General features: G+C 40.9%; 1 protein-coding gene across 3 annotated transcripts in view; it reads right to left on the bottom strand.

Moving 5' to 3' along the window:
- Positions 1-17,350, bottom strand: part of SCAPER (S-phase cyclin A associated protein in the ER) — a 278,002-nt gene that overhangs the window by 226,292 nt on the left and 34,360 nt on the right. For 2 of the 3 annotated variants that reach the window (XM_083183157.1, XM_083183159.1), the window contains exons 5-8: positions 15,653-15,753; positions 11,185-11,301; positions 7,922-8,082; positions 4,358-4,635 (exon numbers count right to left, since the gene is read on the bottom strand). In XM_083183157.1, coding sequence (XP_083039283.1) covers positions 4,358-4,635; positions 7,922-8,082; positions 11,185-11,301; positions 15,653-15,753 — 657 coding nt within the window. The remainder of the gene's footprint in view (positions 1-4,357; positions 4,636-7,921; positions 8,083-11,184; positions 11,302-15,652; positions 15,754-17,350) is intronic. The other variant, XM_083183158.1, reaches the window with a different exon arrangement.

Genomic DNA, 17,350 nt, shown 5'->3' with positions numbered 1-17,350 from the left:
TCAAGTTATATTTCCCACTCTCAAAAATCAATATATCTCCAATTATCCCCTGACTGCTCCTGGTCGCTATACCGGCTGAGATTGCTGTCACTCACACAATGGTGATGCTGCTTATTCACATAATTGTGTGCTCATTGGAATACACACACGCAGTCTAGGCAACTGAAGGTCTTAGCAGTTATGTGGCACACTCATCTACTGCATATTGCACACTGACTGAACATCACTTTCTGCCAAGAGCTTGCAGGATCTTGGGTGAGGTTGAATTGCTGGATAATTACATTTAAATTCAGTTCTATGCTATTGACGATTATTTTTATGTTAGGATATTTAAACTCCAGATAGAGCAAATAATTACTGTATGAGGCTAAACTCACCCAGTTATCATAAAGCTAATTATCTGCAGGATTATAGTACAACAAAGGGCATCATTTAAGTTGCGTTCTTTACTCAACTGTAACTGTGCTATACATTTTACAGTACATGACATCATTTGTGAGCCCATTGGCCTTTCGAGTGTTATCACACATCAGTACCATGGACAGAGCATGGGACAAGAAAGATATTTTGAGCTTGGCTGTATTGGCAGCTTTGTAACACAGCAATCACATGCAGTAATACTGTGAAATGAAGAGCAATTTACACTGTCCATGAAATATTAATGAAATACATTGTCCAGTGGATTGTATAATGATACCACGGATGGCATGATGTTAGCACCATACCGACTAACAGACCGGAAGTCTAAACATGAGACAATTGACAATCTGAGGGAGTAGGGTTACCCATGCAATGCTTGTTTTTCATGAAGCAGAGGGTTCCGGATGACTGGTTGACGGTCAGGATCCTGACAGTCAGTAAACCAATGTCGCAATCCCGACTGGTCAAATGCCGACAGTCAGTTGATCCAGACCAACAGAACCTGGGGAATAGAACCTGTGGCAAGCCCACCGCCATTAGCTGTAACTAATTATGTACTGTATAAGTATGTGTGGCTTTTAGAATGATACGCTAAAAAAGAGAACCCTTTTTATATACCATACCTGAAGTGCAAAGCCACTGTGGGTATACAGTTTATCATTCTGGAAAAATGTAATTATTATTTTAATAAAAAAAATAGCATTAACCATTTAGAATAAACAGCAGCTGATAAAATGAACACACGTGAAAACAAACAAAAGCAGTTGCTCATTACCCACAACCATCACTACAGTGTTCATTTGATTTAGATCACTATTGCATTCTATCTGTTTTATGGTTCAGCAACACTTAGTTGTAGTGTAATGGCTTTTTAACTTGCATGTGTTTAGTAGGTCCGAATGTTGTACAGCCCGGTAATACTGTCCTGAGTGATCCCACTTCTGTCTGAGTCACACAGCTGTATGACCAGGCTTCTTCTCTACTGACTACCACACTGCCTACTGTATGGCTTTAATCCTAGTCCTCAGACAACTGCAGGAATATTTATTGCTTGTTCCCTATCAGTTTATTCTTTAGCAATATGCTGCCAAATTAAAACCTAACAAATTTTTGGCTGTGCATTGCGCATCCATCATTTATAGAAGAAATTTCCACTGCTATTGTTATCCAGCTGGGAGCTCTTCTGTGCAAATATCTTGTGGTTGCCAGGCCCAGACATTCCACCCAGACTAGTGCTTGCTTCATTGTACAACGTAAATGAAAGGCTTGGCTCCAGAATGGACTCAACTGACCAACTTTCTAAACTGTTAAACCCCAGGCCACCCCAGCAGCAAACTGGTGTATTAGAGTAATCAATCCACCCTCAGATAACTTTCTCATTTTACTTTTTACTGCTTAAGAGAGAAAAAAATAAAATAAAATGTTTCCGGTCTCAGACCAGCTTCCTCCAACCACACTCATTTCACGAAGATTTCAACATATCATTGGTGCACATCCGGTGCATGACACATCCAAATGTAATTAGATGCAATTTTTTTAAATATGTGATTTTTCTGGGGAAAAAAACACATTTTCCAAAAATTGCACATGTAGTAGCAAGGGAATTGGGTTAAAATTCATGCATTTTGCTGCAACCAAAAAAATTGCACATTACAAATCGCATCCATGTGTTTTCCCATTAAAAAGTACGCAACTCGCAAATGTAATTACGTGCGATTATCCAAATTACACCCAAAAATCACCAGTAAAATAGAGCTGGTTCTGGCTGGCGAGTTTGATATCTGTGCATGGTTCTGTCCAAAAAGTGTCTAAAAATAAAAATGTTAAATATAAAAATGGCATGGGGCACCTTTACTAAAAATCACACATTGTGATTTCTGACTTTGACTAAAAAAAATGGAACCTAATTACGAATTTGCGAATTTTGCAAAAAAAAATGTTGGTGCGATTTTTTTTATCTGTCTAAAAAATTGCACCCAATTACATCTTGCCCCAGGTGTCCACACATTGGAAGGCACACCATTTATAAAGATGTATGTCTAGCGGCTCCTGGAGGTATAGCGGACTGACACGCAATGGTTATGATGACTATCCCCGGCACTATCCTACTACATATGACTGTGTACTGATCTTGCCAGGTGAGAGCATTTTGCTACTACTTGCATTGTGGGCAGTATTCAATGCTTTTTGCGAGATGTGACTGCTCGCTGTCACAGCTCGCACAGTCAGTATTCAACTGACCCCTGCACACGCCGTTTCTCACTGCAACGTTTTTTTACAGCGACGTGGAAACAGCCTATGCAGCCGCCAAAACAGCGAGGCTCGTGGCTAAATGCAGCCGGCTCCTTACATTAGCCGCGAACTTCGCCTTTTGGGGGAATCAGATTTACCCGGAACGTTGAATACGTTGAGGGGCTGGCACAGGGTTTAAACGGCGAGGGTCGCTTGTTTTCGGTGAATTGAATACGGCCCTATGTATTTGGACTACAGAATTTGATTGAGTATAATTACAGATGTGGAAGTGTACATATTTTATTAAATCTAATATGGATAATACAACTGACTGGATGAAACCAGGAAAATCATTTAGTAAGGAATGAATACATTTGATTAGAAGCCTCACAACATGAAAACCAATGCCCAACATAGTTACATTATCCTTTATTTTAATCAAACATTTCTTAGCAGTCATATGCAGGACCTTCACTCACAGCCTCCTTATTTAAAGCATACATTTAAAAATACTGTAGTGGCCCTTCCATATTGCAGCTAGACAGAAGCTACTGGCTTCTGTAGCGGAAGTACTGTAGGAGAGCATATTGAAATGTGTAAAATGTGTGAGTGAAGATGCTTAGGGATGTGAGGGAGAAATGGAGGTGACAAGGTGATGCTCTAAATTAAAGAGGAGAAAGTTGCAAATGAGATTAATTAAATCAGAAAATTGTCAGGCGCTGCCAAACAGCCTTTTGGAGCCCTGAGCGGTGGCACATGTCGCACCACTCTAGTTATGGACTTGCTCAGTTTGCCTACACTGTACAGCAATTGCAGATCACAGTTAAAGTCACTTCGGCTATAATGTCGACACTCATAATGCAGCTTTTCATTATATCGGTTCACATAATCCAACAGTGATTTAGCCTGTTCGTCAAGCCTCTTGGTCAGCTGACAAAGAAGTTAGTTGATCCTGCAGCAGTTTCGGTGGTAATACTAGCCCCTTGTCATTATCTTAACCCTAACCTCCCACATAATAACCATAACCCTCCTCACCTAGCCCCTGTCAGCAGTCTGAGAATGTGGGCAATGTACATTTCAGAACACTGAGAAAATGACATTCTGTAGATGTTGACATGTTCTTTGTCGACATCGCAACTGTCAACAATGCAATGTCAACATTATAAATATCAACATAGCAACTGCATCCCCCACCAATATTAATAAATGCTCTCTACAGCTCAAGTTTATTGTATTGGTAATATACTGAATCCCTTCTTTGAAACTCACCCCAGTTAAATTAAACTTGTATACTTAGCTCCCAACTGCCATTTTGCAACCACTGCCTATAACATGACAATTTGGAGCTTTATTACCCTCGCATTTATCTCCCTTAAGGGCTTAACCCTTTGAGTGGCAACATCTCTATGAGAGATGTGCAAAATTTCTGCTAAATATGCCAACATCGCTCACATTTGTTATATAAATTCAAATAAAAAAAATGTTGTGTAAAAAAAATAAATTTCCTATATACGGTAAACATTACAGGTTATTATGATGAATACAAATGTTTGCTGGGCAAATTTCACACCTATTTTGACAAATTCACTTGGCACTCAAAGGGTTAATACATCTGCTTCATAGTGAGATACATGACTTTACAACAGTTAAGAGATATGGCTAGAAGTTTTTGATTATATTGGCTTGCATAAATACAATGTCCTACCTGGGTGATTTCTGTCAGTGGAATTTCACAAGGACATAGCAATTCCTTAGGAGGAGGGTCGACAAGTACCGGAGGGAGCTCTGATTTTGCAGTCTGTTCGTGGATCTCTTCTGGAGACTTGGAACAGATGTTTTCTTTGTCACTATCATCTTTCGGCCTATGTTCTATTACTGAAGGAGCAGGCTTGTTTGTCACAGCAGAAGATCTGGATCGTACGGGCCTTCCACGCTGCACAGTCTCCCAACCTTCTGTATCTGTCCGATCTACAAGTGCAGAATCTGCGTTATTAAAAAAAGCCATGTTATTCTGCCCAACACCCAGTAAAATGTCTGACACAACATCACAAGATGGTGACAGCAACAATCCTCTACTACCTTTTCCTACCTACAGTACAGTTGTCTACAAAAGTGGCTCAGAAAATAGAGAAAAGATCAAATTGATCTGTAAATGTGTCTGCTGCTGACAGCAGTACGGCAGGATATAGGCAGTTTTACAAGAGAATGGTGTCTGCTGCAAATATAAGTATTTTATAGCTATCTTCCCTTATCCATACTGTTAAGATCAATGATTACATTATGCCAGGGCTGAAAATGGCCCAACTGGTGAGTAGACTACAAATCAAAACCTGGAGGGATCCATGATACCTGTTTTCACCATAGCATCAAATCTGAGAACCAACGTATTGGCTGCAACTCAACAGCTATTGGCACTCAGACTTTAAGGGTGACATTTAATAGGATGCACTTTTAGTAAGGTTCTGAAATTATCGCGATATTTCAAATCGCAAATTTCTTGAAAAAATCTACTTTTTAATAGGATGCAAATTCACAGGTGAAAAATGTGATATGGTATGAATTTTAGTCATGAAAATGTGAAAATTTTAATCATGAATGTGTGAATTAATGCACATGTGCGATGTGTAAATGAGTAGGGCACTGGGGACAGCCCCAGGCTTCAGTCTGGGCAGGGGCAACTCTGGAGGGGGGACCCCTTTATTGGGGGGGGACCCCACTCCTCCAGGGTCCCCTTCCCGGGCTGACCAGCCCCGGGGATGAATGCTTTGGCATGGGGAACTTGAATAAAAAGTTTTCCCCCAGCTGTGGGTCTGGTGCTGGTTGTCAAAATACGGGGGACCCCTACTCATTTTGTCCCTGTATTTTGGAAACCAGGACCAGCTCTTGAGCCTGGTGCTGGTTTTAGAAAACCTAGGGATCCCCTATGTTTTTTGACCAGGACCGGTTCTTTGAACCAGGGACTGGTTGCTCAGGAGGGGGGACCCCATGATGTTTTTTATTTTTACTTTTACACATTTTTTGGGACAGAACCATGCACAGATCGCACTGGTCTGTGCATGGTTCTGTCAAACTCAACATGTTGAACTGGGTCTATTTGTTGTGTGATTTTTGGTAACGTTTTCCAAAAATCGCATCCTATTAAATTTGCGTGTGGAATACTTTATAATGGGAAAATATCTGAATGCGAATTGAAGCGGGAGACAAAATCGATAGGTCAGAATGTGCGATTTTCTCAGCAAAAATTGCAAAACAGTCAAAATATCCTGTCACCCTAAATGTAGCAACTTGGATGTTGAGTCGCGGCAATGTTTGGGATGGCCATTGGTTTGACATACCTATATGAAGTTTGGACTGTGCTGCTGCCCCACCTTTGAAGTGTAAATATTGTAGGAATAAACAACTCATATGCATGTGCAGATGAAAAGCTGCTGCACTATACCAGACATTGCCGCTGCCCCCGACTCAGAATCAGGAGCTAAGTACAGTATATATCTGAAAACAAACAAAATGTTTTCTTACCTATGTACATGACGTGTAAGACATATTAAAAGTACCAACAATCATCAATCACCTTATTTGGAGTCAATAACTACTGGCAAGGAGAAAAATCTATTAAATTGGTTGTGTGTGTGTTTCATATACTGTACAAATGACTATAGCAGTAGTCCAGCAATATTATAGACGTTCTGATCTCAAACTTTATCCCCAGAGAAATTTCAATTACATTTTTTAGTTTTATTTCTATTCATATAAAAACAAACTAGTGTTCCCATCTGGAGTTCTTCCACTCCACTTCCCTTTCCTCACTGATAGATTTATGACTGGGGGAAAGTAGAAAGGTTTAGTGTAAGAAAGGGAGGTATTTCATAACAACTGCTGAGCACCAGAGAAAGGACTAGCACAGAACATGCCTGTGATACATGTCATATTCATACAGCCTCCAGTGGCACAGAGATTGAGCGGATATAGTAACTCGGAGTGGTATCTCGGTCCATGCCGTTGAATAAAAAAAATGTTTTAAAGTATAAACAAGTTGATATCAGAAGATCTCCTAGGTTTTGAACATACTGACCATCTCATTATTTAGGTTGACACCTGAAATAGGTCGACATGGCTAAGATCAACATATACAATAGGACAATGGCAATGTTGACAGTCAAAAGGTCGATGGGAGTGTTTCACGAAGTCGACACAGACACCTCGCTTGGCTCGGCACACTTTTCTAGTCTCCCTCCATGCCGGGCCTAGTGAATGGTAGGACATGAAATACTGCCTCACGGCACATGTCGGCTCAATTATTTTTTTTAAAACATGTCACCTTTTGAATGACGACCTTGCCATTGTCAGCCTAATGCTTGCCATTGTTACACACAAGCTGCCCGCAAAGCCAATGTGCATATAGTTAAGGGATTATTTTCAACTGTGTAGGAGTATAAATTTATGAAAACACCCATGGCACATGTGTCCTTACAAGTGACTGCACTGACAGACGCAGTAGAGAAGGCTGTGGTCAGAAAGAGACACTGCACCTGCAACATGACTGAAGATTCGGAATTGATATAAACATAAAGGAGGTAAAACCATGAGGTGTTTCTCTGTGTATTGCCTCTTTAATGTGTTGGAGTTGTTTACCCTTGAAGATTGAGATGTTAGTTGTGGTTTCTCCTGTCCTATAGGATTGTTAGGGGAGGAGCTTGTTGAGTCTCAGTTGATGCTAGGCAGATTTAGTACCCCTCTCTTCACTTTCCCTATTTCTCTGTTGTGTAATTTATTGCATTGGTTCAACTCATTCAAATGAAGACCACAAGCAACAATGGTATGCTGTCATTAGGTCGAGTGTCTAGGCCAACAGTCAAAAAGTCATCCACAATTGGTTGACACATGCAAACGGTTGATGTGAGTTATTCATGATTTTTTTTTTTTTTTTTTTTAAACATATTTTTAGTACTTTATCATCCCAGTGGGCAAAGACTAAAAATATAAGTGTGCGGTACACTAATAAAATGTCTATGTTGACCTATGGCAAGATAAACACAACAAAAAAGTGAAAAACTCATGTTAACCCTTTTCCATGTTGACCTTTTTTTAATGTGTCGACCTTCTGCCAGTTGACCAATAGTGATCAATCTTTTTACTGTTGACATAGACACTGTCAACCTAACAATCCACACACAGCAACAATACCATGTAATAATACCAGGGGTATTTCCTTATAGACTTTTCGAGAAGTCACTGCTTCACAAAACCTTTTACCAGTGCTATTTCTCACCATTTTCCTGCAGTGCTCTCTGTATTGGGGAGGAGGCACACTGGTGCACAATCTCTGGGACCTGATTACTGGGAGCAGTTCCATGATTTGCTTTCACTTTATCAGCCCAACTGACACCTGATGGAGTCAACCGCCCAGGAGTCATAGCGAGCGATGGTCCCCTGGAATGCAGATTATCATACAGTAAAACTTAATGTCGTATTACATGAATAAATATTATACTTGCAGATATTTAAAACTAAACACATCATTACTATGGGTATTCCCTTTACTTAGTTATAACACAGATTTAATGAAACAAAAAGATATACTGTATACCAATAGAAGAGTAGACTAGTGTTTATGGAGTTTTCTTGGGTTTAGCAGAAAATCTGACATTAGTGGGTTTCATTAATGGACATTAAGGGGGAAATTTACTAAGATGTGAAATACACTTCACAGGTCATGTTGCTATGGGCAACCAATCAGAGCCTGTCTACTATCTTCTAGAGAGTGAAAAAGAAATAAGAAGTAGCTTCTGATTGGTTGCCCATAGCAACAGGACCTGTGAAGTGTATTTCACATCTTAGTAAATTTCCCCCTAAATCTCAGCTTCAACGTGAACAATATGGAGAAAACAGAAGTGGAAAGGTGAAAATATCAATGGTTTGGGAAGGGATTGATAAAGCACGGCACTTTTGAATAGGTTCATAGTCTGTGCTTTTGCGATCGCAAAAGCGAAAAACTGCACTTATTCATGTTAGACGAATACCCCCCTATCTGTTCTGAAATCATGCATGAGGGACTGCTACCTAAATATTGCATTTTCTTAAATAGTAACAGTATGAATAAACAATTGTAGAAAATAATGACTTACTGAATTGTTTATTGAAAGAATGTAAAAGACAGAGCCATACATGAAACAAAAAAATCAAGAGATTCCACACAAAAAAAACACAATGTTACAGATATAAATTCTGTGTGGCCAAAATATATGATGTTTACTTCAACATGTTCTCAAGAAGATCTGCGGAAAGTTGGCAGTGTGAAGCTCTGAATGGCCTAGAGGTGTACACCTATGGGGACATTTAATAGGATGAGAGATTCAGAAATCTCCAGGTTTTTTTAAAGCGGCAATCATTTACACCTCAAATTCAAACTGTTTTTGCAGTGTAAATGATTGCTGCTTAAAAAAACCTTGAGATTTCTTACCAAATCTCTCACTTTCTGAATCTCTCATCCTTTTAAATTTCACCACTTGTTTCTGCACTACTTGTGCTTCTCTTCCCACACGGCGTCTAATTCTGGTTCACTCGCAAAAGCAGTTTCTGTGCAGGGTAAATACTGTTTGCTTATAGATATCAGTTTGAAGTAAAAACCCCACCCAAATTTAACTCTCTATGCACATGTTACATCTATATATACATATACATATATATATATGGAAACAGACTCAGGTGCAACTCGGCTACAAAGTGACATCATCAAGGAGCGTCAAACAGCTGGGTGTAGTATACACAACCGTGTAAGTAACCATGGTGACCACTTACTACGCGGCTCAATTATAGTATTAAAACCACAGTATAAGCTAATAAGGCAATCAATAACGGGACTATACAAAATATAAAATAAAAATTTAAAACAGATTATGTATACATCACTAACCGGTATCATATCTTCACTGCGTAATCATAGTTACCAGGCATAATAAAGCAATTTAAAATAATACCTAATATTGGAACCAGACATTAATACTATGGGCAGTATTCAATGTCGCTGATTCGCCACTTTTCACGGCGAATGTGTCCTATTTTCGTGCTCCCTGGCAAATCTGACCTGAAAAGTAATTTGCCATATTCAATGCTCACAATTCGCCAATGGCGAACTATGAATAACGGACAATTCGCCATCTTCTAGTCGCCGCAATTCGTCGTTGGATTTTAATGGGTTTTTCAATGTGACTAGCCATGAGTGTATTCTAAACAGGATTCGCTGCACATGCCGAAAATCGGCATTGAATACTGCCCTATGTATTCAACAACACATCCTGATGTCTTATTAACACCTCTGGTGGCCATAGAGCCCATCCTCAGAGTCCAGCATGCTTCATATGAAAGTAGTTTAGCACTGTGATCGCCACCCCAAATGGATTTGGGTATTTTAAACAAGCAATATAATGCACACTACCAATAGTTTCGATTTCACTGTATCTTTCTCACGCCTTGAGAAAGATATAGTGGTATCGAAACCGGTCGGCCTGTGACCTGTGGACACAAAGGAGGATTTCAGGGGACCCAGCTTTGACGACCAGCATCCAGGGACGCCTGTGGAAACATTCTTATGCTATATTTGTCTGCATTCCATCTGTAGACATAAAGTCATGGTGAGAGTCCTTTGATCATATCCACCGGTGTCATCTTGTTTTAACGTACTGCACCATAAATTGTTTCTTTTATCCTTCCAAGTGTACAGTACATCCACTTTATTGGGCAAATGAGAGGAGGAGGATCCATTGGTGGAACATAGATTCTCCTCAATCAAGCGCTATTGTCTACAATTTAAGTAGACATATCCATTCGGTACGAGTTGACAATCTCTATGTCCTACATGTGTTTATTGAAGTGAAACAATATCACACTATCTGTGTTCTTTTCTCTTCTTTTTTGGGTCATTCTACTCAATTTGGGAGAAAAATCATCTATCATAAGCGCTCTGGGAATATCAGACAACAATTGGTATTGTATTTGGATGTGAAGTGGTTCTTCTTTGTCTGTGTACCCTAAGCTGCTTTGAATTAGCGCACGATCAGTTGGTCTACACCCTTGTTTTGCAATATAATGCACAGAATGTACAAAATGCCAGGCAATTTTAAGAGCCTTCCTGATGGCCGACCGATGTGCAGTTCTTTAAAACTTCTCTTGTCTTCTCAATATAATTCAACCCATCTCTCAGTGTCTAAAATAAATATTTTATTTTTATACACATCCATAGTTTGTCTCGATAACAATGCTATAACACCACAGGCTGCCAACATCCAAATATTACTGTTTTATATAGATATGCAGCAGGAGAATCATTGCATAGGGGGTGCGTGTATATTAATGCTCGCGCTATCCATTTGTTTTAGGGGTGCCAGCAGCAGATGCACGTGGCATCATCATGGCACTTCTATACACCCCTGCTATACACAGCAAAGTGATAACAGGACACATCTACAGTATATAAAGGAATTCACCAGTTATAGCCTTTTATAGTTATATACAATAATGCATCACTTCTAATACCCAAAATTAAGGGCCCTCCTCGCAGTAGACGTTGAGCTCACTCGATCAGATGATGGACTAGGCAAGACATGGCGTCCAGGAGACATCTTCTTCACTTCCCATGCCAAAGAGGTAGGTCTACAAAATAACAGACATTGATTCTGTAATCATTTATGACTGCAATAAATGGTATATGTATCTAAGCTACAGTATCAACCAAAGTTAGTTATATTGCTGTTCACATTATATAAATTAACATGAATTTGTGTGCACAAACACGAAAAAAAAAATTTAACTTAAAAAAAAGGCCAAGAAAGTTTGAACATGACAATCCACTGCCGTTTTCCAACAAAACAGATCCGACTTTAAGAAAAAAGCCAGATCTGACAGCCTTCAGTGCTGTCATTAATGGTAGCATTGCTGTCAATAATGACAGCATTGAATAGGGGAGTGCCAATATTTCCCAGTCCGGAAATATCAGCACAGTAAAAACACACAGTATGTAGGCATGGAGTGGAGAATGATAACGCCGCAGCCAAACAGCTCATGACTGCCATGCCACAGGCTGTGTTTGCAAAAATGACAGTTGGGGGCTGGTTGGCTGGTTGTTTATCACTCTCCACTTTATAACATGTTTGAAGCTTGGTACATCTGGCCCAAAGGATGAAATTATATAATATACAAGGATTTAGTACATATACAGTACAGTAGTAAATAAATGAGTGGATCTGTATGATCCTACAGTATAACTGTGTTTGAAAATTACTGTAAATATAAAGTGAAAATCATGCGCACATAGAATGCAAGAATGGTTTTTGCCATTGGGGAAGAGAGAACCTAGGATTGAGGGCTAATTACCAGTTGCAAGCACAGCAAAAAGAGCAAGTACAGTAACTCTGCACTCTGTGTATTGGCACCACCATGCTGCACTGCAGGTGAGGCAGATGAAACATGTGCAGAGGTGCAGATGTGAGAAAAGTGTGTCCCAAACCGAAATTTAACTTGTAGCATAACAATAAGTTGTCCAGGATGCAGGCTACATGCAAAAACATCCAGTACTTACCCTGTATAGTAACATAGTAATTGAGGTTGAAAAAAAATGTTAGTCCATTGAGTTCAACCTATTTGACTTGTAACTACTGACTTGAGTAAGTCATATCTATAGGATTCCCTGAGTGGCCAAAAATGTATCCAGTTTTGATTTAAATTCATTAACAGTAGTTGCTGTAACCACCCCCACCGGCAATGAGTTCCAGGATTTTACTGCTCTAATGGTGAAGAATCCTCTTCTTAATTCAATATGGAATTTATTTCCTTTGAGTACATGCCCCTGTGTCCTAAGTGGGTGTGGTATAGGGTTCCGACAGTCAGGATCTTGACAGTCATTAGCCTGATGTTGGGATCCCAACTGGCCGGACTCAAACAGCATGGTGAGCGGGGCCATGCTGCGGGCACGGTGGGGGTCTATGGGGGTCCACGAGGGAGAATAGCCGGTGCCCGTCGGGAACCCGTCTTTCGGTGTTTTAACAGTCGGGATCCCGACGTTGGGTAAATGACAGTCGGACCCCGTCCTTCACCCGTCTTAAGTATGGGCCTGTTAGTGAACAAATCATCTCCCAGTTCCATGTGATTCCCAATCCTGTATTTGTACATACTAATCATATCACCTCTCAACCTCCGTTTCTCCAGTGAAAACATATTCAGCCTGGTTTACCTATTTTTGTATTCTAGTGATTCAAAATCTTTTAATAGCTTAGTCGCCCTTCTCTGTACCCATCCCACTTCATTTATGTCCTTTTTAAGGTGCGGTGCCCAGAACTGAACACCTTATTCCATGTGTGGTCTCACCAATGCCTTGTAAACAGGCACTATCACATTGGCATCCCTTGAATCCTTTCCCCTTTAATGCCTGCAAGTGTACAGTTGGCTTTTGTTGCTGCACTTGAGCAGCGTGCACTACAGATGGAGCACCTCTCTTCCTTGCCCGACTCTCACCAGAACGTCTCCGCTGGCAAGAGCCAGCACAGAGGGACTCCATTAAACTGGGACGCGCGTGTGTCTCACGAGCATGCGAGTCCAAGTCTCTCAGCGGCTGGGCAGCGGGTCCCTGCCCATCTCTGCTTCAGGGAGACAGGCAGGGTTAGGGGGGTGGAGATGGGGACCGTCCCTGGCGGTGGGGGAGGTGGTGGAGAACTTCGTTGCCAGCGACTCGTCTCATGTGCGCACGCGGGAGCTGGTGATGGAGGCGCCAGCCCCTGGAATAGCAAGAGACGCTCCATCTGTATTACCCAATTTTTCATCTATGATGACCCCCAAGTCCTTCTCTACAGCAGAATTCCCTATAATAGCTTGTTTATTTTTGTGCCCATAATGAATTACTTTACACTTATCAACGTTAAACCGCATTTTCCACCTTTTCGCCCACCTTTCCAGTTTAATTAGGTCACTTTGTAGTGTTTCCACATCCTCTCCTGAGTTAATTTCCTTACTCAATTTCGTGTCTTCTGCAAATATTGCAATCTTACTCACTATGGGCCTTATTCTAGTTCACTCTTTCTGACAAAATCCTTCTTAGATGGACAAAACCATGTGCACTGCAGGTGGGGCAGATGTAAAATGTGCAGAGAGAATTAGATTTGGGTGAGTTATTGGTACTTGTTTCCTAGAACGGCCACAATCGTGAGTGATCGTGGCTCTTAATTAAGGGACACGATCCTCACGATGTGGCCGATTTTTTACAATTTTTTCACTTTGATTGACAGAAATCGGGTCAATCGGTCGGTCGCGACCAATTAAAATCGGCCGCGATGCGACCGACCGATTGACCCGATTTTTCCATAGACTTCAATGTTAAAAAAACTTTTAACATTGAAATCGGGAGGATCGCGTCGGTCTTGTGCCATTATAATGGCACAAGATGAGATGGACTTGATTAAGTCCATCTCACATAGGGTAAAATGATAAAAAAGGTGAAATGGCCCAATATGACCCATTTCACATTTTTTATGTGCCCGCCATGACCCCACGATAGACGTCAACCCGAAGCGTGGCGAGCGCAGCGAGCCCGCGAGGGGCGGCGGTGCGCGTCCTCCGACCTTTTCATTCCCCTACTATCCACTAGGGCGTGGAGTGAGAATAGAATAGTGTGGCGAGCGAAGCGAGCCACCGAGCCCGAAGCGTGGCGACGCGTATACCTGTGAAGTTAGACGCGTCCCCTCGCGGGGCTCGCTGCGCTCGCCACGCTTCGGGCTCGGTGCCCACTTAGTAACATTTGGGGGGGCAATTGAAACAAATCTGGTGAAAAAAAAAAAAAAATCGGGTGAAAATGCGATGCGATCGATCCGATTTTTTATCTTACGACCACAACGATCTAAATCGTTGTGGCCGTGCTAGGAAACAAGTACCGAGTTATTTTGTTTCTGTGCAGGGTAAATACTGGCTGCTTTATTTTTACACTGCAATATAGATTTCACTTTGAAGTAAAACCCCACCTAAATCTAATTCTCTCTGCACATGTTATATCTGCCCCACCTGCAGTGCACATGGTTTTGTCCATCTAAGAAGGATTTTGTTAGAAAGAGTGAACTAGAATAAGGCCCTAAGTCACTTCCTATATCATTAATCAATATATTAAACAAGGCGGGTCCCAATATTGAACCTTGCGGGACTCCACTTTGGACCTTACCCCAGCTGGAATGTATACCATTGCATGCTGTTTGTTCCATATATCAAGTTAGTTGCTTTTCTTTTTGCTTTGCTTCAAATCCCAACTTTGATCCAGAATCATTGCAAGAGAAAATAGCTAGAGCAGGGATGGGTCTGGCATATTGGTTATAATTCATATTTCATGTCAATGCTACCTTTTTTCAGAGAATCTGCCGACCATCAAAAATCTGACACACACTTGCAAAATATGCCCGGTAAAATAGAAGTTAAAGTATAGTACAGTATCAGCGTGAGCATCGTTCCGCATTACTGTTACATTTATTTTGTGGTATCTTCCAAAGCAGTTGAAAACACAAACCGTTTCAATTTGGAGGAGTGGTGCAGTGTCAAAGGATGCCCTGTAGAGGTTGCTGTTATCATCTGACTGGTAGCAAACATCCATCTCGCACTATAGGCATTTATACATAACTGGGATAAACAAAGGTCTGCACTGGCAAGAAATAATGAAATAGGTAGCACTTATGAACCAATTGTTCTTTATCTGTTGACAATATTTTATAAATGACATCCTGAGGCAGGGATTAAACAGGACTGTTCTTTAAAAAAAAAGGGGGGGGGGATTTTGATGGCTGCCTTAAAATAAACCTTTATTTTACATTTGCAATTGAACAATGTGAGACATGTGCAATTCATTCATGTTGACACAAATAAGGTGGAATAGAGGACAATATATTCTCTTACAAATGTGTGCGCCAAGGTGAACTTGTAATGGTATAGTCAGGCTTGTACATGTCAGCGGAAGACCTGTATACATTTACAGTACCTGCTCTGGGCATCTGTCTTCTCCAACTTTTCCTGCAGCTGAATCCAGTCAATAAGAGCTTTAAAGTCTCTCACGTAGTTATCCAGCATCATTAACACTTCCTGCACAAAGGGGCATAAAACACCAGGTTAATGCAGGAAACACAATTTGCTGACAATCTATGTATCTCTATTTCATTTTAGTGTTGCCCATTTTCACTACCAATGTCTCAATTAATTAGACTTAAACAACAAATCTATTTTTTTTATATTTCAAAATAAGTGTAAACCTTTTGGATTAATTTAGCTATGTTCCATATGGACAGTAAAGATTGGGCTCTCCTATTGTCCTTGATAAGAAAGAAATGCAAATGAAGGCCTGAATCTGATTAGCGAACTCACCCATACGCTCTTGCACAGGGAGATCGATGATGAAGCTGTGCATGCGCATATTCACTTATGCACAAGTGCAGGGCTCACACACCCTGTGTTTCCTGGGCATACCCACAAAACGCTGGGTACGTCCAGAAAAACGCTGGGCCTCCTCATGCAAACGGGGGTGGCCACCTGACATCCGGGGGCGGGCAGCTGACGTCACTGATGTCAGCTGCCCGCCCAGTTCTCAGAGCAGCGTGCTGCAGATCTATGTCAGCAGAGACTGACTTAGATTTGCGAGCACTGATGAAATAATTCGATGCCCACTGACAATCGAATGATTTCAGGCCCGCACGCAAGTCTGCGAATGGATGAGTATGCAAAACATCCATTCACAGTGCACCGGGTATCTTCGCTGTGCAATGAGGGCGGGCATTCACATGCCCGGCGGGCGGTGTTACAAGGCTCGCAAGGCAGCAAACTACAGCTGCTTTGCGAGCCAACCAGAATCAGGGCCACAGTTTGTTGGAAGTTTCTTTTATTAACAATTGTAAATAGCATCTAGTCACGCATTGTATATTTTATCACTACAGTAAAATCGTTTTTGCATTTGTTTATGTATAGATAAATGCATTAAAATGTAAGGAAACAATGACGGTCCCCGCAGTCATTAGGGGAGATGCATAAAACACATTTTAAGACATACTTTATAAAAAATGACCTGCCAAAGTGTTACTAGTTAGTTGTGCCTAAAAGAGCAAGGTTTGATTATCTGCCAAATAACAGAAAGAACAAGTGGTATCACCCATTGGGCTCTGCCTGTGAATGGTCATGCTCCTCTAGTATGCTAGAACTAAGGCTACATTCATGTTAACAACTCACAGGCTATATAGCTAGTTTAAAAAGCAATATTACATGAAACAGAGGCCTGGACTGGTTTCAGAAAAGCAGAATAGCTTAGAGTGCCAGATGGACAGTATTGCCTTGGGCTAACCCACTTAGCTGCAGAACCTTCTGCATACCTATTATATTTCACCCATTTAGGCCCATGCTCTCTAGGGAGAAGTGACCACTTCCACATATTTTGGAACTGTACTTGTATAGTTACATTTTGCTCCAACATTATATATTTATGACTTGCCAGTTGGTGGGGCAACTTGATCATTCTCATGAAACCAACCTCACAGGAATTGTTCATTCTAAAACCATGTGTTCTGTGGGTGCCTGTTACACCTCCAGTCTTGACATAAAGTGGGAAATAATCTACTACACGGAGAAAGTTTTCAGCCAAATACAAATTAATCTGGCAGATGTAACAAAAAGCCATTAATACCACCACATGCTA

This window comes from Crinia signifera, chromosome 4 (genome assembly GCF_055691185.1).
Source record: "Crinia signifera chromosome 4, ASM5569118v1, whole genome shotgun sequence".
Lineage (NCBI taxonomy): Eukaryota > Metazoa > Chordata > Amphibia > Anura > Myobatrachidae > Crinia > Crinia signifera.
Note: the sequence above shows the minus strand (reverse complement) of the source record. Positions and strands in the feature narration are given on the sequence as shown.